At 44.0% G+C, this 22,390-nt stretch overlaps 2 protein-coding genes across 3 annotated transcripts; both read right to left on the bottom strand.

The window, feature by feature from the left end:
* Nucleotides 1–222: 222 nt before the first annotated feature.
* On the bottom strand, nucleotides 223–5,270 carry dhdh.2 (dihydrodiol dehydrogenase, tandem duplicate 2). The gene is made up of 7 exons (XM_021607253.3): nucleotides 4,974–5,270; nucleotides 4,348–4,459; nucleotides 3,969–4,132; nucleotides 3,540–3,792; nucleotides 2,036–2,160; nucleotides 1,731–1,881; nucleotides 223–368 (listed from the first exon to the last, which is right to left on the bottom strand). Exons 1-7 carry the CDS (start codon nucleotides 5,061–5,063, stop codon nucleotides 259–261), a joined length of 1,005 nt encoding a protein of 334 aa, XP_021462928.3. The 5' UTR covers nucleotides 5,064–5,270; the 3' UTR covers nucleotides 223–258.
* A 391-nt stretch (nucleotides 5,271–5,661) lies between these two features.
* LOC110526353 (trans-1,2-dihydrobenzene-1,2-diol dehydrogenase) lies at nucleotides 5,662–8,899 on the bottom strand. 2 transcript variants are annotated; one of them, XM_021607252.3, is made up of 7 exons: nucleotides 8,495–8,899; nucleotides 8,204–8,315; nucleotides 7,929–8,092; nucleotides 7,101–7,353; nucleotides 6,703–6,827; nucleotides 6,338–6,488; nucleotides 5,662–6,081 (listed from the first exon to the last, which is right to left on the bottom strand). In XM_021607252.3, exons 1-7 carry the CDS (start codon nucleotides 8,582–8,584, stop codon nucleotides 5,972–5,974), a joined length of 1,005 nt encoding a protein of 334 aa, XP_021462927.3. In that variant the 5' UTR covers nucleotides 8,585–8,899; the 3' UTR covers nucleotides 5,662–5,971. The 2 variants fall into 2 exon arrangements, with proteins under 2 accessions (XP_021462927.3, XP_021462926.3); XM_021607251.3 differs by having other exon boundaries at nucleotides 7,881–8,092; nucleotides 8,495–8,844.
* Nucleotides 8,900–22,390: the final 13,491 nt, after the last annotated feature.

The following is a 22,390-nucleotide window of genomic DNA, read 5'->3' as shown; positions in this document are numbered from 1 at the left end:
GTTCCTGTCATGTTTGTATAACAGTACTCTTAACTGGGTTCACAAGATTTGTGTACGTGCCATCTCAGACTGGCTTGGAGCTACTCACCACTGACTGTTGACACTACATAGAATTTACACTCCAAATGTGCCTCAGTTCATTTTCTTAATGTGGTCTTAAAGGATTCCATAGAATATATGATATTAGGTAAAGTCAATTAAGTGTTTTGATGACAAAGACCATTTAGTGGATCATTTTATTAAACAAAGGTCTGTTGGTCACTGGTGGTCCTGGCTGTAAACCACTCCCACCTGCCTGCGTGCCTCATCCATCACCTCAGCCAGGAGCAGAGAGTCTGCCCGGGACATCCTGGGGCTCTCCTTCAGGCCTACAGGACACAAGAGAATCACTAGAGATTGCATTGTCTGACATGTTGCCAGGAGCCATTAGGCAGAGCTTACATCAGAAGACATATGCACTGAAGGTACAACTGTTTTCTGAGGAACACATCCAATAAAATGTTATTGGTCACATGCACTGACTACAACCGGTGTAGACTTTCGAGCCCATTCCCAATAATGCACAGTTGAAATAAAAGATTTGCTAAATGAAAATCTACTGAACAACAAAGTATTGGTTTCATGAGCTGAAATAAGACTGCACAAATTGGTTTACATCCCTGTTAGTGAGCATTTCTCCTTTGCCAAGATAGGCCACGCCTGTCAGGTGGATGGATTATCAAGAAGCTGATTAAACAGCATGATCTTTACAAGTGCACCTTGTGCTGGGGACAAAGGACCACTCATATGTGCAGTACCCTCTAGTACTTTGCAGTTGCCATACCAAGCAGTGATGCAGCTAGTCAGGATCTGAGGGCCCATGCCAAACCTTCTCAGCTTTCTGAGGGAGAAGAGGCACTGCCGTGGTGTGTTTGGACCATAATAGATCCTTAGTGATTTGGACAACGGGGAACCTGAAGCTCTCATCCTGCTCCATTGATGTGAATGGGGGTGTGTTTAACCCTCCTGTTTCCTGTAGTCCAAGATAAGCTCCTTTGTCTTGCCCACGTTGAGGGAAAGTTTGTCCTAGCACCACACTGCTCATTGTTGTCGGTGATCAGGTCTACCACCGTTGCGTCGATGGCAAACTTAATGATGGTGTTGGAGTTGTGCGCGGCCACGCTGTCGTGGGTGAACAGGGAATACAGGATGCCTACCCTTACCACCTGAGGGCAGCACGTCAGGAAGTCCTGGATCCAGTTGCAGAGGGGGGTGAATAGTCCCTAGCTCCTTAGCTTAGTGATGAACTTGGATGGCACTATGGTGTTGAACTCTGAACTGTAGTCATTGAACAGCATTCTCACATAAGTGTTTATTTTGTCCAGGTGGGAAAGGGCAGTGTGGAGTGCAATAGAGATTGCGCCATCTCTGGATCTGTTGGGGCTCTATGCAAATCATCTCACAAATACATATTTGTATTATTATTTCATGAAAAGGCCCATTGTTGAATTTGCCAGTGGTTTGTTTTGTCTGTGGAGTAGTCTCAGGAAACATTACAGAAGTCTTGAGCTAGCTGAATGTCAGAGACATGTTGAGGGCATTTCAGATGGTTTGCTGCCATCTTGTTGTGATTTCACAATGAGTAAACAAGACATGGGTCTGTAACTGCTTCAACATTTAGGGAAGGCGGGGAGCTAGTTGAAAGGCAATCCATGTCGCACACTGTTACATCTACGGTCTCATTAGTGTACCTTTGAGCAGGCACTGGCGCACCTCCTCTGCCTCATAGCGCATCCCAGTGCTGTTGATGAAGTTGAGGGGCAGGTAGGGCTCAGGCAGAGTGTATTGAATCTCCTTCCCATTCACCACCAGGGAGGTAGGACACCATATGTGCTCAGGAACCTAGATGAATTAACACAGTGTACACCACCACTAGAATACATACTGTATAATTAGACTTTTTATGATTAGCAGGTGGTTTGAATTAGCTACGATGCGACATTGATTCAACGTATAAAATATGTTTCTGGAGGAGTGTGTCCCTTGTAGAACCTACCCTGATGGTTCCCTTGGTGCCAATGATAACAGCGTCGTTGGGAAGCTCCACTGCAATAGAGCAGGTGAACACTGCCATTCTGTTCCTGGAGAACTTCAGGGTGACCACCATGCCTTCATCCACACCTAGCACAAACACGATGACATGGCTGATAAAGGCACCTGTTAACATGTTCAACACATATTGATACACGTTCCCTCTAACATTTCAGTAGTCCTTCCATCATGTCATTTTCACAGACCATATCATCCATTCAAACTAGAGTGAACACGGGTCTACAGCTCTGCATTGTAATGAACATGCACTTGCTTAGTAGCACTGTCGTTGCAGGGAGTCATTAACATTCCACTTTTGGACTACCTGAATAGCACAACGAAATATTTTCCGACAGTGAAAGTGATAAGAGGTAAGAGTGAAGCCTAATCTAAGAAAAACTAGAAAGACTGGCCCTCTCCCTAGGTTAAAAATGACAGAATTGACAGATTCAGTAGGTAATACGAAAACAGCTGTTGCACAACTTTTACAGGCTAACCATTGTAAACCTCAAGCTAAACGGTTATAAAGAAGACCATTGTAATTTAAACCTCAGTGGCAATGAAATGACTTCTGAGTGAACCCAAAGAGGACCACAGAACAGACAACAGAGTGTAAGCAGTCATTGTAAATAAACATTTCATTTTAACTGACTTGCCTAGTTAAATAAGAGGTACATTTTTTTAAATGTTTAAAAACAACAGGGAGAAGACTAACACATATCACAGGAATATATATCAGAAGCAGGGAGTTGACACAAGGACTAAAATCTTAAAAGTGGAGGAATATAAAGATATGACCTTAGTGTTCTCTACAATTGCTAGCTGCGGTACTAGGATATCCCCAATAGGTAAAGCACTAGTAATATATCCCCAATAGGTAAAGCACTAGTAATATATCCCCAATAGGTAGATCACTAGTAATATATCCCCAATAGGTAGATCACTAGTAATATATCCCCAATAGGTAGATCACTAGTAATATATCCCCAATAGGTTGATCACTAGTAATATATCCCCAATAGGTAGATCACTAGTAATATATCCCCAATAGGTAGATCACTAGTAATATATCCCCAATAGGTAGATCACTAGTAATATATCCCCAATAGGTAGATCACTAGTAATATATCCCCAATAGGTAGATCACTAGTAATATATCCCCAATAGGTAGATCACTAGTAATATATCCCCAATAGGTTGATCACTAGTAATATATCCCCAATAGGTAGATCACTAGTAATATATCCCCAATAGGTAGATCACTAGTAATATATCCCCAATAGGTTGATCACTAGTAATATATCCCCAATAGGTAGATCACTAGTAATATATCCCCAATAGGTAGATCACTAGTAATATATCCCCAATAGGTAGATCACTAGTAATATATCCCCAATAGGTAGATCACTAGTACCCCCAATATCTACAACTAGTATTTGTTTCTAAGTGTCCCATCGCTGTCTCACTACCTGTGTCCAGACAGACACCGGTGGCTTGGATGCACTCAGGCTTCTCTCCATTGTACACCATGCATATAAACTGCAGGCAGTAGATGCCGATGTCCAGCAGCGCCCCTCCTCCCAGCTCCTTCTCCACCGCTCTGGGCACGTGCATGAGGGGCACCCCAAAGTCTGCCTTTACCATCTTCACCTCACCCACCTCCCCCCGAGACAGCAGGCGCTCGATCTCCAGAGAAGCTGGGAAGAAGCGGGTCCACACTGCCTGGAGCATCAAGGGAGGAGGAGGGAGAGCACTATGGTTAAACACAAATACATGAACAAAGATGAATGAAGTATTATTTTTAACACACACAGGGCTGCCTTCACCTGAGTGCTGTTGAAACACTGGCTGGGTATGTGACGTGGTCATAATGACACAGGTGTAACAGTCCGTTTTACCTCCATCAGAAAGACTTTGTTCATCTTAGCAGAGGCCACCAGCTCTTGTACCTCTCTGAGGTTCATGGCCATAGGCTTCTCACACAGCACATTCTTCTGGGCCTTCATGAAGAGCATGCCAACTGGCAGGTGGTATGGGTGGATGGTGCCCACATATACCACATCTACCCACACACAGTGACAATGAGGAGACAGGGTTAAGGATACATTTTGAAGAATTAGAAGAGGAATACATTGTATTACTGGACATGAGGCCGTTTAGAAAAATGCCATAATAAAAGGCACTAATAAACACTGTTCTGATGCATATTACACACGCCGAGAGGGACATTAAGCACCGGAGGTGACGGCTAGATTATGTTTGAGACAAGACACTGACCAATCTCTGGATCTCTGGCCAGTTCCTCATAGCTGCCATAGGCTTGAGGGATGCTGTGCTTCTTTGCAAACGCCTCAGCGTCCTGTAGTTTCCGTGCTGCCACAGCAACAATCTAGGGAAGACCAAAAGGTGGGTTTTTTCATTCATTCATCACTTTACATTTGCAACATGTTTGTAGCATGTTGCACTTTTAAATAAGCCACTTTCACATTTCGATATTACATTTGCCCACATGCTCATTTAGTTCGAGTTTTACGGTAAAGCATTCATTTGTGCAGAGTGTACCGTGTGGCAGTAAACGAGAATGTAATGTCAGCAACTCGAAGAATTCATTACAATGGGCCACATTGTAACTGTTACAATCTACTTAAAGTTAACTACATGGGTGCAGTGCAACCTTCTGATTTCTGATCATAAAACGGGTGGGTATAATTAGTTGAACGTTCCAACAGGAATCGGAAACTTCGTAAAGTACAAGGTTGCCAACAAACAACGCATACAGCAGTTCAGATCATTCACGTCCATTTGAAACTCAACGCCGACGATAGCAAACTGAGGCTTGAACACGACTACAATAAAGTCTGTGGTGGTGGGTGTCACTGTCTACTGTAAACGGGTACAAGTACCTGATGGTCTCCGGGAGGGAGGGTTTTCAGTGCCACTGTGAAATCATGGCTGATTTTCCCGGCGCTACAGATTCCCCACCTGGTTGCCATATTGGCGTAGAAAACATGTAACTATTAGCCAGCAGGTGGAGACAGACTCTGTTTTGATGAACCAACCAGCCGTGTTCGGAATATTACAAATACATCCGGGTATATGAGGCACACACGTTATATAACACTGGTGTTGCAGTAACGTACATTTACCAACAGATGGCATCAACGTGCCATTTTACACCCATAAAAGACCGAGGTTTGGTGGTGATTTTTATTGTGTCTAATGAATAAATGATGTTCATATTTTGCATTAGGCCTACAACACTTCAAATCTTTAATATAAAATATTTGAATTACTTTTAGATTACATTATTTCCCCATGTGTTGCTTGGTGTACTGAAACCTAAAAGCTGGCCAAGGTAGCCTATGTTGTCAAATGTGCCATATCTAAACTTGCTGACTCATCAGGCCTTTTTTCCACCCATGACCTTGGGTAGCAAAGTCATTGGTCGTTGTTTACTCAGACAATAGTTTTCAATATGGGGGTCCGACAAAGTGTCTATGACAATTCGTTTTTTCTCCAATTTCGAATGTATTCTGACTGATGATCACCCTCTTAGAATGATCTTGTCACCTCATGAAATAAACCTCACCATGACAATCAGTGTCCTTTATTGAACCCATCAATCATACACTTCACTGTGACAGATTTTGGTACTCTTAATTTAACCTGTCAGTCTTAGCAGCTCACAGTAGCCTACTAATCAACTCAGGCTTCCTTGTCTTTATCGTCATCGTGTTCAAATTTGTCTCACATCAGGTGCAAGCTGTATAGGGCTAAGTCGTGAGGGGATCATATACACTCATGGCTTGATCCCTCTCTCCTGCCTCAAACAGCTCTGTCCATGTCCAGGTCCTGTGGCACAGGTCAGATGGACTATGGTCGAGTGGCGAGTGAGGGGTGGTTATTGGCGGTCCTGGTTGAAGACCACTCCCACTTGTTTCCTGCACTCATCCATAACCTCAGTGAGCAGGGCCGACTCAGACAGGGGCATTCTGGGGCTCTCCTTCAGTCCTGCGGAAGAGAAGGAGAAATTGACTGACTATTGTAAGCAGAAATCGACTGACTGTATTGTAATCAAAGGTTCAGGTTGGAAGCAGCATGTATAACAACAATGTTATTGTTTATTTTACTGTTTTTACGGTTTATTTTCTAGGATCTACCAGCAGCAGTGCAATTGAATTGTTGTTGTATATCTGTTCAAACAAACACTCATCTTAGAACAGAGAAATTGTGTTTTTCTCCGGTAAGACCTTGCGAGCCACCATACCTTTGAGCAGGCACTGCCTGACTTCCTCAGCCTCGTAGCGCAGCCCAGTGCTGTTTGTGAAGTTCAGAGGTAAGGAGGGCTCCGGCAGGGGGTACTGTGTCGTCTTCCCATTCACCTCCAGTGTGGTGGGACAATGCATGGGACCTAGAACCTGAGAGGACATGAAACAGCCATTATGTTTTATGTGTATACTTATCAGTATATGCATGTATAAATAATACATCTCAATGAAATCTCAATCAGGGACATACTGTAGATCAGACATTGTCTAGCATTTGTCGGCTCTTTCATCAGCATATTACATTTCCCCTAAATGAAGATAAAACAGACTGGGCAGTTTAAAGGTTGATTCAGTAGCAACATACCCTGATGGTGCCCGTTGTTCCGCTGATGGTGGCGTCGTTAGGCAGTGAAACAGCGATGGAGAAGAAACAGCAAGCCAGCCTGTTCCTGGGAAACTTCATCACCACCACCATGGACTCATCCACTCCTGTCAAACATCAACAGGTCAAACAGAAAGTTCGCCCTTTACACTTCAATAAGTAATGAATTATTGTCGTAGGCCTAGTTAATACTGACCCCAATGTTAATCTGATCCTTGGGTTGTGCCCAATTCCAAACTCATTGTCCCCGTCCCACGCTCTCTGGTTTACTTGATCGGTACTTGGTTTACATGACCAGTGAGTAGTATCTTGTGATAGATTGTTAGCTGGCCAGCACGCACAGGATATTTGGTACTACATGTAGGTGACAAGATTAATACCTGAGTTGAGAAGAACTCCAGTGGCATGGATGGACTCTGGCCTCTCCCCGTTGAACACCATCAACACAAACTGCAAGGTGTAGACCCCAATGTCCAGCAGAGCGCCTCCTCCGAGCTCCTTCTCCACCGAGCGGGGGATGTGAAGCTGAGGGGAGCCAAAAGAGGCCTTCACCAGCTTTACGTCGCCGATGGCGTCCTCAGCCAGCAGCCTGCGAACCTCCCTGTGCAGTGGGAAACAACGGGACCAGATGGCCTGGGAAAGGACAGAGAGAGACCATCACCTCACAGAGTGGACAGACAGTTCCTTTCTATACCTCAACAGCCCTCATATGATCAACAAAATCCGGCCATATATTTGCCTGACCTTTGTTCAAATATATGTGTATTTGAGGATCTGGTATTTAAAATACTTTTTTTCTGTATTTGAGTATTTTCAAATACACAGCCCAAAACAAGTACTTTTATTTGAATATTTCAGTGGTTATTTGTAAACACCAAATAGTCTACCAAATTGTATTTGATAGTATTTTCAAATACCTTTTCAAATAATATATTCAAATACCTGGGTTAAACGTATGGGAGTGTATTTGATTATTTTCAAATACTTTGCAAGTGTATTTCCAAATACTTAGCTACTTGTGAATACTTACTTTGCATATACAGCATGTGAAAGTAATTTAGATATTTTAAATAGTATTTGAGCCCAGGTCTGATATTTTCTACAACAATGTGACAACAGTACAAATGGTGAGAATCAAGCAATAAATCATGTTAACAGACTGAGACACGTTGATGGAACCCCCAACTCTCATTGAGCCTTTCCCACACCTCCATGAGAAAGACGTTGGACTTCTTGGAGGCAGCAATGAGGTCCCCCACCTCCCTGGAGTTCATGGCGAAGGGCTTCTCACACAGCATGTTCTTCCCTGCGTGGAGTACCAGCAGGCCCAGGCGCCAGTGCTCCGTGTGTAGCACGCCCAGGTACACCATGTCTGCAGGGACAGTCACACAGTACACAGACTGGAGGCTGATTTTCAAACAGTTACGTCATTAAGCCATTATCTGTGGCTGCACAGACAGGCCCTCCGAGGCTGTTAACCCACCAATCTCTGGGTCGCTGGCCAGCTCTTCATAGCTCCCATAGGCCTTGACGATGCTGTGCTTCTTGGCAAACTCCCGGGCACGCTCCAGACTCCTCGCAGCCACCGCCACTATCTGGAACGAGAGGGGAAAACACACAGACATTCATCACTTCTAGGCAAGCTGTCAGTGCCGACGGAGAGAGAGAGAGAGAGAGAGAGAGAGAGAGAGAGAGAGGCAGGAGGAAGAGAGACATCCAGCATGTGAATCACAATAGAATGTGTTTGTTTGGGTGGGTGGGTGGAGTGGGGTACCTGATGGTCTCCAGGAGGGAGGGTTTTCATGGCCACACTGAAGTCGTGGCTGATCTTCCCCGCACCGCAGAGTCCCCACCGGGTCGCCATCTTGAACAGATGGTAGTTGGCAGGTAAGAGGGGCTGTGCCTGGGCCTCGGGTCAGAGCTGAGGAGAGCGGTTGTGACCTTGTGGAGTGCCGGATCATCAGATGTAGTGGAGCTCCACAGAGCTGGTAGCTTCACCCTGGAGAGCTGCTGCTGCATTTATATGCTGGAGAGGCTGGGAATACCAGCTCTCCACTCTGCTGCCCCTCGAGAGGCGGGAGTATCACACACACACACTCATACATATGCGTAAGCATACACACACGCACACACACATATGAGCACACACACAACCCTCGGAGCACCACCACAGGTTCATACAGTCATGTAATGCTGCTGCTGATACAAGTCTCTTACAACCAGGCCAAAGTGGTTTGTACCGGTTGTCTCTGACAATCTGTAACAGAACAGTTCAATGGAATTCTCCAGCAACATTAGCATCATGGGGAACTGGATGGTTTAATGTGTAGAGACATACTCACTTTGCCCTCACATAATCACTGTCCCAGAACGCTGCAGGTCAACCCGGGGAAGCTGGGACTATTAGGAAGGCGGTAGGGGGCTGTGATTAGGCATTGATTAGCCTGCAAGGGCTTGACAGCAGCACACAGGCCAATGGTTAAACTGGAGCCCCACAGGGACCACTGGGGTGAACAAGTAGGCTATGCAGTGTTCACAAGATCCCATAGGAACACACAGTACAGCCAAGCACAGTTGTTTAGCTGCTGGTCAATACACTGAGCTAGGATGACTATGGAAATGAGAGAGCTCAGTTGCCCCTGGGCTAAACATCAAACAGTTATGACAGATTCATTACCAGAACGGATAAACAGATGGATTACCAGAACGGACCACTAGATGGCAACATGTTATAAGTGTAGTTCAGGGATCCTGCAAAGCTCTGAGAATTTCAAATGGTTTATTGTTGTGTGTTACATTATAAAAGCATCATCAGGTATCAAACAAGTGTCAACCCGAAAATACAATTGTTGACATTTTTGGAAATGGCCATAGCATCTGATTAGAGAAAAACATACATTTATTTTGTTTTCTAATTGTTGTGCAACTTATACCATTATTGTATTTCAGGCTGATGTATTTATGAATATTATCACATTTCATATGATAATAATATGTCCCAATAAGCCAAAAAATAAATATATATCTATTTATTTTTTCCACATAATTTATTACACAGTGTACTTTCTTCCTCTATCTTAATTCAATTTCAAACAGATACATAGAGATTGGATTCAAATGAGAACATTGTCGAAAACAATTCTCATTGTGAAAAAAATAATACATTTTTATCAATGACTCTGACTCTGCTGGTCGGCTGCTTTGCCTTTGTGTCTCACTTCCAAAGGCATTCTGGGAGCTGTGTGCCGTTGTCATAACGACAAGGTACCAGCTGGGCAATTTGTATGCAAATGGCGTCAGGCTTGGCCTAATCTCCCTGCCTATACCACAGGACCTGGTTGCCATGGGAATGCCCATCTCCGCCTTGGGTGAAATGTTACACTTTCTTTGTGTAAACGTTGTGTGCAGCAGGAAAGGTGCACATAGTGATGTTACTGCCTGGTGGGTAGGGAGAGAAAGAGAGAGAGGGAGAGAAGCAGGAGGAGTGAGTGTCAGTCAGGGCCGTACCTGAGAGGACTGGTCCATCTGGGTGTTGGAGGTATGGAGGGGAGGACAGGGCCTGGTGGCACTGTGGCAGGGGCAAATGATGGGGGCAAGAGAAATAACCTAGAGTCTCAGGTGGTCTGCTATGGACATTCTGGACAGGGCTGGTGCAGAGAAGAAGCCAGGTACTGGGACCCAACTTTCTCCCTCCAAGCTGTGACATTGCCAGCCATAAGAGGGAATGAAAAGTCAAACTTTCTTTGCTGAGACTCGTCAAGACATCTTTCTCTGTTTCCAGCATGGCTCTCAAGGTCAAGAAGAGGGCATGCGTGCCTCTGAACTGAAGACGAATCAGGCAGGCTCACAGATCTGACAGAGATGGGCTGAAGGACAGGAGGGTTGGCATGGTGTGGGGTGGGACCAGGGGCCCTGTGGGGATTGTGCTTGAGATTGGAAGACGAGACGTCATACAGTAAAGATGGAGTTGGCTCCAGGAACAGAGACTGCTGATGAGATGAGCCGAGTCAGGACGTTGGCATGCAGGAAGCCAGGCGGGGGCTTCATTAATTCACAGCAGCCAGGACGATTGCCTTCCATTCCTATCACTTCTCACTGAGTGCTTATTTGATTAAAATTTCATGCATCATCTCTGTCTGACTGTGTCCCTGGCTTTGTCACTGACAAGGCTGGGGGAGTGTTGGGGGCTGGGTGGCTATCAAAGATGTCACCGTGGTTGGTTTCCATGGCAGGAGCCATGTTGTTGTTGTTGTGTGAAGGTGGCTGATCACAAAAGACACTTTTGTCTTTGCACTCCGTCACATCACTTCATCTTAGCTTTCAGCTGTCAGTAGAAGTGCCCTTCTTTTGGAGCAGCTATAGACTTCATCCTACAAAACAACATTTCATCTCTGACTTGAGCTTAATGGGAAATAAAAATGTCCATGCAGGGAGAGACTGTATAATCCTGTTTTGATTTAAAGGGTTTCTATTTCCTCTTAGACACAGCTGCCCATAAGTGTGCAAATACTTAAGTGTGCAAACACCTAGCTCTAGATATACTGTATATCTAGAGCTAGGTGAATTTGGTGGGACTAGTATCGCTGTATTAAAGGAGCTACCATCTCTCCATCTGTAACTCAAGGTCACTGCAGAGGGAGGAGGGGTGACAGCCAGGCAAGGAGAGGGAGGCGAGCGCCGGGCTGGTGAGGAGAGGATGTGCCGAGGGCAGGGGAGTTTGAGGTGGAGGGAGGCTGGGAGGAGAGCTTGATGAATGTGGGGGGAGAGCAAAGTGTGCAGGGGACCAATAAGTCATTTTGTCAATGGAACGGGATGTACTGACGTTTGGGGCTGCAGTTTTTCCTTTCCATTATAAAAAGTGTGATAGAGCAGAAGGATAGAGCTGAGGAAGAGACGAGAAGAGACGAGCTAGAAGGCTGTAATGGCAGTCTTTGAGCTTCTGCACTGTGCCAACCCTATCGGAATCTTATCTGTGTCTGCAGCACATACCCATTGGATGAGACTATACCTCAGCTCACTTAGCAGCCCTTCAGTCAGCAGGGAAAGAAAAAGTACAGCCAGCTATAGAGAGACAGAGAGAAAGAGAGAGAGACAATGTATTCACCCTGCACACCATAATTGACAAATAAAAACAAACAAACAAAAACAAAGGCAAAGTGTTCTCATGCTTTGTTGATTTCAAAATAACTTTTGACTCAATTTGGCATGAGGGTCTGCTATAGAAATGGATGTTAAGTGGTGTTGGGGGAAAAATGTACAACATTATAAAATTCATGTACACAAACAACAAGTATACAGTTAAAATTGGCAAAAAAAACAAACACTTTTCGGCCTCCTGAGTGGCACAGCGGTCTAAGGCACTGCATCGCAGTGCTTGAGGTGTCACTACAGACCCAGGTTCGATCCCGGGCCGTATCACAACCGGCCGTGATCGGGAGTCCCATAGGGCGGCGCACAATTGGCCCAGCGACGTCCGGGTTAGGGCTTTACTTGGCTCATCGTGCTCTAGAGAGTCCATGTGATGAGCCGGGCGTCAGGTGAATGGTGTTTCCTCAGACACAATGGTGCAGCTGGCTTCCGGGTTAAGCGGGCAGGTGTTGAGAAGAGCTGTTTATCGGGTCCTGTTTCGGAGGACGCATGACTTGACCTTCCATTCCCGAGCCCGTTAGGGAGTTACAGCGATGAGACAAGATTGAAATTGGGGAGATTTTTTTTTTTTTTTAAAACACACACATTGCTTTCCACAGTGCCGTGGGGTGAGACAGGGATGCTCACCCCAATCAGTTATATAACCTATTTCCCTTCATGGTTGTGAGGTCTGTGGTCCACTCATCAACCAAGAACTCACAAAATGGGACAAACACCAAATTGAGACTCGGCTTGCAGAATTCTGCAAAAATATCCTCAGCGTACAACATAAAACACCAAATAATGCATGCAGAGCAGAATTAGGCCTATACCCGCTAATGATCAAAATCCAGAAAAGAGACGTTAAATTCTGCAACCACCTAAGAGGAAGTGATTCCCAAACCTTCCATAACAAAGCCATTACCTAAAGAAAAATTAACCTCAAGAAGGGTCCCCTAAGCAAGCTGATCCTGGGGCTCTGTTCATAAACACAAAAAGACCCCACAGAGCCCCAGGACAGCAATAGCAACTCAATTAGACCCAAACAAATCATGAGAAAACTAAAAGATAATTACTTGACACATTGGAAAGAATTTACCAAAAAAACAGAACAAACTGGAATGTGTTTTGCTCCTGAACAGAGAATACACACAGTATACCTTCCCAAAGGGTTGGTCAGTATACCTGACCACTGTGACTGACCCTAAATTAAGGAAAGCTTTGACTATGTACAGATTCAGTGAGCATGGCCTTGCTATTGAGAAAGGTCACCGTAGGCAGACCTACCACTGCCCACAAAATTAGGTGGAAACTGAGCTGCACTTCCCAACCTCCTGCCAAATGTATGACCATATTAGAGACATATATTTCCTTCAGATTACACAGACCCACAAATAACATTTTGATAAACACCCACATCTATTGGGTAAAATACCACAGTGTGCAAACACAGCAGCAAGGTTTGTGACCTGTTGCCACAAGAAAAGGGCAACCAATGTAGAATAAACACTATTGTAAATACAACCCATATTTGTGTTGATTTATTTTACCTTTTGTACTTTAACTATTTGCACATCATTATAACACTGTATATAGACATAATATGACATTTGAAAAGTGTATATTCCTTTGAAACTTTGTAATGTTTGTAATGTTTACTGTTAATTTTTGATTGATTATTTCACTTTTGTTTATTCTCTATTTCACTTGCTTTGGCAATGTAAACATATGTTTCCCATGCCAATAAAGCCCATTGAATTGAATTGAGAGAGAGAGAGAGGGTGGGTAGGTTGGGTGGGCGGGTGGGTGGGTGGGTGGGGGATAGATGATGTGAGTGCTGTTATCAGCTGCTGCTGGTGGAAAGACATCTACATACTGTATATAGATATGACATTTCCTGGCCTGCCATGGATAACGTGCGGTTTCCATAGGTTTGATGTGTTTGATATCATTCCATTTATTCCATTTCAGCCATTACAATGAGCCCGTCCTCCTATAGCTCCTCCCACCAGCCTCTTCTGCTACTATCTGTGGCCACTCGCCTGTGCAGACACTCCTATATGGTTTTCACCCAAATGCACATTATCCACGGCAGGCCAGGAAGAGTCATGTCAGGTGTGACTCCGCAGATGTGGTGTGATATGGATGTCCTTCCACCAGCAGAGGCTGATAACAGAACTCACATCATAGCAGGAGACAGGAATAAATATTCCGGACTCCGCAGTAGTGATAGGTGCTAGAGGTTTCCTGAGTTGAGGTTAGAGGTGCTTCTCTTTTCTCATCTCCCTCAGAGACGTGGAAATGTGATACTGTGGTTTATTATCTTTTGTACCAGCCTGTAGTAAATGCTAACAAAGCACAGATGCAACTAGTATCTGTCTGTGTCATTAAATGGAGCCTGTCCTACAGAAACTCTTGTCTGTGACTGTCACGACTTGCACCGAAGTTGGCTCCCCTGCCTGTTCGGGTGGTGCTCGGCGGTCCTCGTCACCGGCCTACTAGCCGCCACCGATCCCTTTTTCGTTGTCTGTTTGTTTTGTCTTATTAGTTGCACCTGTCTATTTGTGTGCTTGATTGGCTTCCTTATTTATAGTACGTTTACCCGCCCTTGTTTCGTGCGGGACTACTCGTATGTTACGTGTGTATGTTTTTTTGGTGTTCGTGCTCTGGACCTGGTACCATGTTGTGTTGGGTTAGTCCACATTTTCCGCGCCCTGTTTTGTTGGGCATTATTTTCTGTGCGATATTAAAAGTGCACGTCTTCCTGTGGAACTATATGCTCTCTGCGCCTGATTCTTCCCTCACGCACCAAGTTACCCGTGACAGTGACACTGAAAGTAGACACACACCGAAACACACACAGTACACAATTTGAGCCCTTCCATAAAAACAGCTGTGTCACTACTATCCCAGTGTACAGTGGAGACACTAGTATCTGCAGACTGACTGAGTACAGATTGTGTAAGGAGATACAGTTGAAGTCGGAAGTTTACATACACTTAAGTTGGAGTCATTAAAGCTAGTTTTTCAACCACTCCACAAATGTCTTGTTAACAAACTATAGTTTTGGCAAGTCGGTTAGGACATGTACTTTGTGCATGACACAAGTCATTTTTTCAACAATTGTTTACCGACAGATTATTTCACTTCTAACTCACTGTATCACAATTCCAGTGGGTCAGAGGTTTACATACACTAAGTTTACTGTGCCTTTAAACAGCTTGGAAAATTCCAGAACATTTTGTCATGGCTTTAGAAGCTTCTGATAGGCCGATTGGCATCATTTGAGTCAATTGGAGGTGTACCTGTAGATGTATTTCAAGGCCTACTTTCAAACTCAGTGCCTCTTTGCTTGACATCATGGGAAAATCAAAAGAAATCAGCCAAGACCTCAGAAAAAAATTGTAGACCTCCACAAGTCTGGTTCATCCTTGGGAGCAATTTCCAAATGCCTGAAGGTAATCTGTACAAACAATTGTACGCAAGTATAAACACCATGGGACCATGCAAGCGTCATACCGCTCAGGAAGGAGACGCGTTCTGTCTCCTAGAGATGAACGTACTTTGGTGCGAAAAGTGCAAATCAATCCCAGAACAACAGCAAAGGACCTTGTGAAGATGCTGGAGGAAACAGGTACAAAAGTATCTATATCCACAGTAAAACGAGTCCTATATCCACAGCCGGAAAGGCTGCTCAGCAAGGAAGAAGCCACTGCTCCAAAACCGCCATAAAAAAGCCAGACTACGATGTGCAACTACACATGGGGACAAAGATAGTACTTTTTGGAAAAATGTCCTCTGGTCTGATGAAACAAAAAATTTAACTGTTTGGCCATAATGACCATCGTTGTGTTTGGAGGAAAAATGGGGAGGCTTGCAAGCCGAAGAACACCATCCCAACCGTGAATGACGGGGTGGCTGCAGCATGTTCTGCGGGTGCTTTGCTGCAAGAGGGACTGGTGCACTTCACAAAATAGATGGCATCATGAGGGAGCAAAATTATATGGATGCATTGAAGCAACATCTCAAGACATCAGTCAGGAAGTTAAAGCTTGGTCGCAAATGGGTCTTCCAAATGGACATTGACCGCAAGCATACTTCCAAAGTTGTGGAAAAATGGCTTAAGGACAACAAAGTCAAGGTATTGGAGTGGCCATCACAAAGCCCTGTCCTCAATCCCATATAATTTTTGGGGGCAGAACTCAAAAAGCTTGTGCGAGCAAGGAGGCCTACAAACCACCAAAATGGGCCAAAATTCACCCAACTTATTGTGGGAATCTTGTGGAAGGCTACCCTAAACGTTTGACCCAAGTAAAACAATTTAAAGGCAATGCTACCAAATACTAATTGAGTGTATGTAAACTTCTGACCCACTGAGAATGATGAAAGAAATAAAAGCTGAAAGAAATCATTCTCTCTACTATTATTCTGATATTTCACATTCTTAAAATAAGTGGTGATCCTAACTGACCTAAAACAGGGAATGTTTACTAGGATTAAATGTCAGGAATTGTGAAAAACTGAGATTAAATGTATTTGGCTAAGGTGTATGTAAACCTCCGACTTCAACTGTGTATACAGAGTCCATCACTAGGCTCCTACTGGGGAGGGAGTGTCAGACATGAGGAGAGCCAAGAAGACACAGAGCAAATACCAACTCCTATCAACCGGTTGATAACAATGTCCTCTTCAGCTTCGGGAGCTTCCATTATGTCGACCTATCAACCAGTTGATGTGAACATATCAAACAGTAATCTACCAACCAGTTGATAATGTGCCAAGAAACAAGGCTAATGTCAATCTCTATCAACCAGTTGATAGTAATGTCCTCCAGTGCTTGGTAAATGTCCATAACCTCTTGATCGTCCAGAGTGGTGTATAGAGGTGTTGTATTGAGCATGTCAGTACTCTTCCTGCAGCCTGTCTGGAGCCCTCCTGCTCTGCCCACTCATCTGAACCCTTCTGTGGGAGTGAGAACCATCAAATAGTCCCCACACTTAGCTGTGTTTCAGTGTTTAATTGCCTGATATGGCCTGTAATGTTTTTATCAGCCGTCCTGTGGCGCAGGGGTGCCATGGGAGGAAGAGTGAGGCCCTGCGTGTGTGTCATGCCTCGATACACCCCTGACAGCAAAGAGGGAGCTGCCTGCCTCCCTACCTGCGCTTCATGCACCTGTAAAGTAAAACACTGACCCAGCACCTCACCCGTGGCACATCACAGAACATCCATACTCAAAATAAGCGTATGCTTTGTAGAGCTGTATAATCATCCTTTCAGAGCTCATTGTGGGTTATTTACTTGCACAGTTCTAATGATTGATTGTTGTGTTGGAAGGATGTTTACTGTACATGTTCTATTGACATGGTCTGCCTCAGGGTTTGGCACACACACACACACACACACACACACACACACACACACACACACACACACACACACACACACACACACACACACACACACACACACACACACACACACACACACACACACACACATACTACACACCTACCCACTGGCTGCCAGTTTTATTAACTGTATGCTTGTCCACAGTCATAGTCGGTTAAGGCTTTCGAGGCTGGTGGAGGAAGAGGTGTCGCTGAGAGCACCAGCGATAGAAGAGAAAGAGAGAGAGAGGGAAGGGGAGGGATGGAGGGAGAGGGAGAGGACACAGAGGAGCCTGTAATGGAATGCCTGAGCCCACTAACTGTGGACCAAGATAAAAACAGGAAAAACCAATTCTCTCCTTTTGCCAACTGAGCTGCGGCAGGGATTAGAGACTGGAGTCTGCTTCCAGTGTATCTCCCCAGAAATGTGAGTTGTGTTTTATGTGGGAATTATTGAAATCGTTCGTCGTCTCACTCAGTGGCGGCCTGGGTAATTTGATGACGTTAGCTCCACACTCTGATTGGACATAGTAAGTTAGTCACACCGTCTTACAAAGCTACCATCCCTCAACAAAGTGGGCCAAGCCAGAGAGATATCATGCAAAATATGCCAAACAGAAATAATAAAAGTCAATCAGTGGAATTCATGACTGAAGCTCATCTATGGAACAAATGCACCAAAACATATCCCCCATGTGTCATTATAACATCTTGGCTAGAAATGTGTGTTTGGGATCTTAACAAAAGCTGAAGAACATACGCAAATCCAGGTACTTTCCGTAGGTGCTTTCCATTTGTTTGGGATCTTAACCCATTACACACGTGGAAATTGGCCTATGTGGATCGGGCCATATGTAAATGTTTGTGGTTTTTGTTTGGAACACAGCCCATCACACATTTACTGTTGTTGTTAACGCAATCCAAAAAGGTTCCATTATAAAATCGCCATCTGGGTTAGGTGGACATAATTTGAAAGTTTATTCTATTGCCAACATGACTAGCTAAGTTATAAAATGCGATCTGACAGTATAAGGCTTTCAAAAGGCACTTCAGACAGATTGTCATTTTGGTGCGCATAGAATGGAGTCATGAGTTCATTCACGTGTGTGTTCTGTGGTTAACTTTCTTCACAATACCACAAACATAGACTCATTCTTGCCAGCAGCATACCACCCTGCATACCACTGCTGGCTTGCTTCTGAAGCTAAGCAGGGTTGGTCCTGGTCAGTTCCTGGATGGGAGACCAGATCCTGCTGGAAGTGGTGTTGGAGGGCCAGTGGTGGTGTTGAGCCTCTGGTCAAAAAAAATGTCCCAAAATGTCCCCAGGGCAGTGATTGGGGACACTGCCCTGTATAGGGTGCCGTCTTTCAGATGGGACATTAAACGGGGGACTTGACTCTCTGAGGTCATTACAGATCGCATGGCATTTATTGTAGGAGTAGGGGTGTTAACCCCAGTGTCCTGGCTAAATTCCCAATCTGTCCCTCAAACCATCACGGTCACCTAACAATCCCCAGTTTGGCTCATTAATCCCACCCTCCTCTCCCTTGTAACTATTCCCCCCAGGTCGTTGCTGCAAATGAGAACGTGTTCTCAGTCAACTTACCTGGTAAAATAATGGATAAATAAAAAAACTCTGTTCAGGACAACCCAGGGAATAAGGTGACTGTGGATCAAACATAGAGATCATAAATGTTGATACTGTAAATTACATGAGCTTTCAAATCTGGAAATGTGAAGTACACATTTGGACTCATGGGTTTGTTGTTTGTTTGTATGACATCAAATCTGTATTTATTGTAATTCTCAACGTCTCATCTTTTAGAACCTATCGATTCCTCTCGATTAACAGCATGTTCCACTCACACAAGAACAAATGTGCAAAAGTAGCCCAATTAGCTGGAGGGATAGAGGCATCTTGTTGTGCGTGTTGCTTAAGTTTATAACGGCTGTCAGTCAAAACCCATACAGCACTGTTAAATGAAGAACCTGAACTCTGACATCATGTGTAGCATGTTACTGTACAGTCACTGTGTTCCAATTTATTTATAAGTGTTCCAACTTATTAATGACTAAATCTGCCATTTTCAACCGGTATACGGGATGACAGGGGCTTCGAGTGGAAAGGTCTTCTCAACTTGTTGATTTAAGCATTAAGACATGTATGTTTCTTATACTGTACGAATATACAGTGTAAACTCTTTCAATCCAGTCACCAAAGTACCAGAGGTATATCACACTTCAAAAAAAAGAGGTCCCTTGAATATGTAAATCAAAAAAATAAACAACCACATGAATGGGGCAACAGGCATGGAACCAACATTCCTCAACAGACCCAGAAACATTGTATTCTCTTTCAAGAAAATGAAACAAATAGGATGTGCATTAATTATCTGAATCCCTGTGTGGTTGACTCATAACAATCATGAAATATTCAGAGATTAACAGTCTCCCTTTTAATCCCAACGGCTGGGGCAGGATAATAACAACCAGAACTGGATGCTCAAAAACACAGCCTCTCTCCCTCCGTCTCTCTCTCTTCCACGTCTCTCTCTCTCTCCGTCCGTCTTTCTCTCTTCCACATCTCTTTCTTTCTTTCTCTCTCTCTCTCTCTCTCTCTCTCTCTCTCTCTCTCTCTCTCTCTCTCTCTCTCTCATATTCATATTCTCCCACAAACTCGTTCCCCTCACAATCATTCAACCTCCCTCTCTCTCCCCAAATCCCCTCTGCTCTATTTTCTGGGTCCATTTGTTCTGATACTCTCCCTGCCCTCTCACCCACCTTAACCACCCCCCCCCCCCCCCCCATTTCTATCCACTCCTCCCTCTCACCCAGTTCATATTGTTCTGGGGTCTTGGTATAGTAAGACATCATACTGTGAGATGTGTGGTTTAACATAAATGCTACTGAATGAGTAATGCAAGCAAAGACAACCCCTGAAGCCCACCAGAAACACCAGCAGTAGTAACATCAAAGGACGCTTGGAATATATTAGTTCTAAGAATAGTTGAAGCTAACTATTTTATGCAAATGAGGATCTTCCTATTTCAATGCAATACATGCTGTAATGTTAATGGTTCATCCCTGGGTCTGGCCAGCTCATTTCAGGGGGATCATACAGTCAATCAACCAGAGAGAAAGAAGCAAAGCTTGGAACCCAGATGTGAAAGTAAGCGCTCACAATCTACCCAGATCAATCAGCTTCAAGGCAAGGAATTGAATTGCGGCACACCGGGGTGGGCGAACTCACAGGGGGTGTTGACTATACAGCAGCATCACACGGTGAAACATTGGAAGCCATTCATTTTCAATGGAAGTAAAGCGAAGAGAAACTGAGTGGGCGGGGGACCAATTAGCGATGCGAGCATGGGCGAGGGAGCTGAACAGGGTGGGACTAGAGTTAGGGAAAGCTGTACTTTATGCAAATCGTCTGCAATATCGTGGCGCGAGTGACCAATCACCACTGACCTTTTACCTTTTCAACCAAAAGATAACACATTTGTTATTGACAACTACAGCCTTATCAATGAGGATAATGTAGCTAGTTTGACTATAGTGTTAATGTTAAGCAAGCTAACTAACTTTATTACTAACAATGTTAGCAAGCTTATCATGCTAGCAATTCCCAGTTTCCTATTTGCCATGAGCATGTGAAGCCAGCCTGAATAAAGATATCCCATCAAGGCCATTTACCATTGAAAAAAATGGTCACAGTTCTAGTCTACTTAACCAGGAGTGGCTCTCTCCATTGACAGAGGACTCGTGCCCAAATGCCAGTTTTAGCATGGGCAACATCATTAGGGCCTCTCACCATCTGGGTGAGACTTCCTATGGGTTAAGGAAAGGTCACATAATTTAATCCAGGTCATCAAGAGGGATCAGCCAATTAATTATACTGGTGAGCAAACATTTCATAACTGCAGGTGGCAGTAAATCGCCAACCTTGACATTGTAGCTGTTCAAACAACACACTCCAGGTGGCAGTATGCACCTTTTCAGTTTGTTTACCAACTCATAGAAGTATTAGAAGAAGAAAATTAACTACTTCAAAATGGAAATGCCGCAATGGCGCTGCCCATGCGCTCACAGACACCGATGATCGGTTTGAACATTAACATGCATTGCTTGTTTTGGAAGCACCTTAACTTTCACATCAGCGAGAAATGTTTTTCCCCCTAAAAAAGGTTAAATTGATACACAACTTGAAAGGGTTAATTAACCTCTACAGGATCTGTGTCACCCCCGCGGGACGGTTGAGCTAACGTAGACTAATGTGATTACCATGAGGATGTAAGTAACAAGAACATTTCCCAGGACATAGACATATCTGATATGGGCAGAAAGCTTACATTCTTGTTAATCTAACTGCACTGTCCAATTTACAGTAGCTATTACAGTGAAATAATACCATGCTATTGTTTGAGGAGAGTGCACAGTTATGAACTTGAATATGAATTAATAAACCAATTAGGCACATTTGGGCAGTTTTGATACAACATTCTGAACAGAAATGCAATGGTTCATTGGATCAGTCTAAAACTTTGCACTTACACTGCTGCAATCTATTGACCAAAATCTAAATTGCACCTGGGCTGGAAAATACATGATGGTCTTTCTCTTGCATTTTAAAGATGATGGTAACAGACCTAATCTGTTATATTCTCCTACATGAATTTAACATTTCCCCAAACTTCAAAGTGTTTTCTTTCAAATTGTATTAAGAATATGCATATCCTTGCTTCAGGTCCTGAGCTACAGGCAGTTAGATTTGGGTATGTCTTTTTAGGCGAAAATGGAAAAAAAGGGTCCGACCCTTTAGAGGTTTTAAGGATTCTCTATTGCTGATGAAAGATGTTGGTCATATGTTTCGAAAGCCGTATTGCAAGCGATAATTATTGACGATTCTAAATGTTAAAACACAGCTTCTGGATTTTAGTTTACATGAGACAGTCATGGGCAAAGCTAATGGCTGAGAACTGTAGGGAGGTGGAATGAGGCCTCTAGTTTTCGAGAGCTAGCCTCACGATATCTCTGATTATTGGCCACCATTAATTGGATATTTGAGTGATATAAAATAAAAGTGAACTATACCTAACAAGTATGATTGGTTTCTCATCCTTTGTGGGCTCTTTGTATTTGCCAATGTACTTGATGCA

Source organism: Oncorhynchus mykiss, chromosome 6, assembly GCF_057628025.1.
Source record: "Oncorhynchus mykiss isolate SJ-2025 chromosome 6, ASM5762802v1, whole genome shotgun sequence".
NCBI classification, from domain to species: Eukaryota; Metazoa; Chordata; class Actinopteri; order Salmoniformes; family Salmonidae; genus Oncorhynchus; species Oncorhynchus mykiss.
The sequence above is the reverse complement of the archived record's forward strand: the minus strand, read 5'-3'. Positions and strand labels throughout refer to the sequence as shown.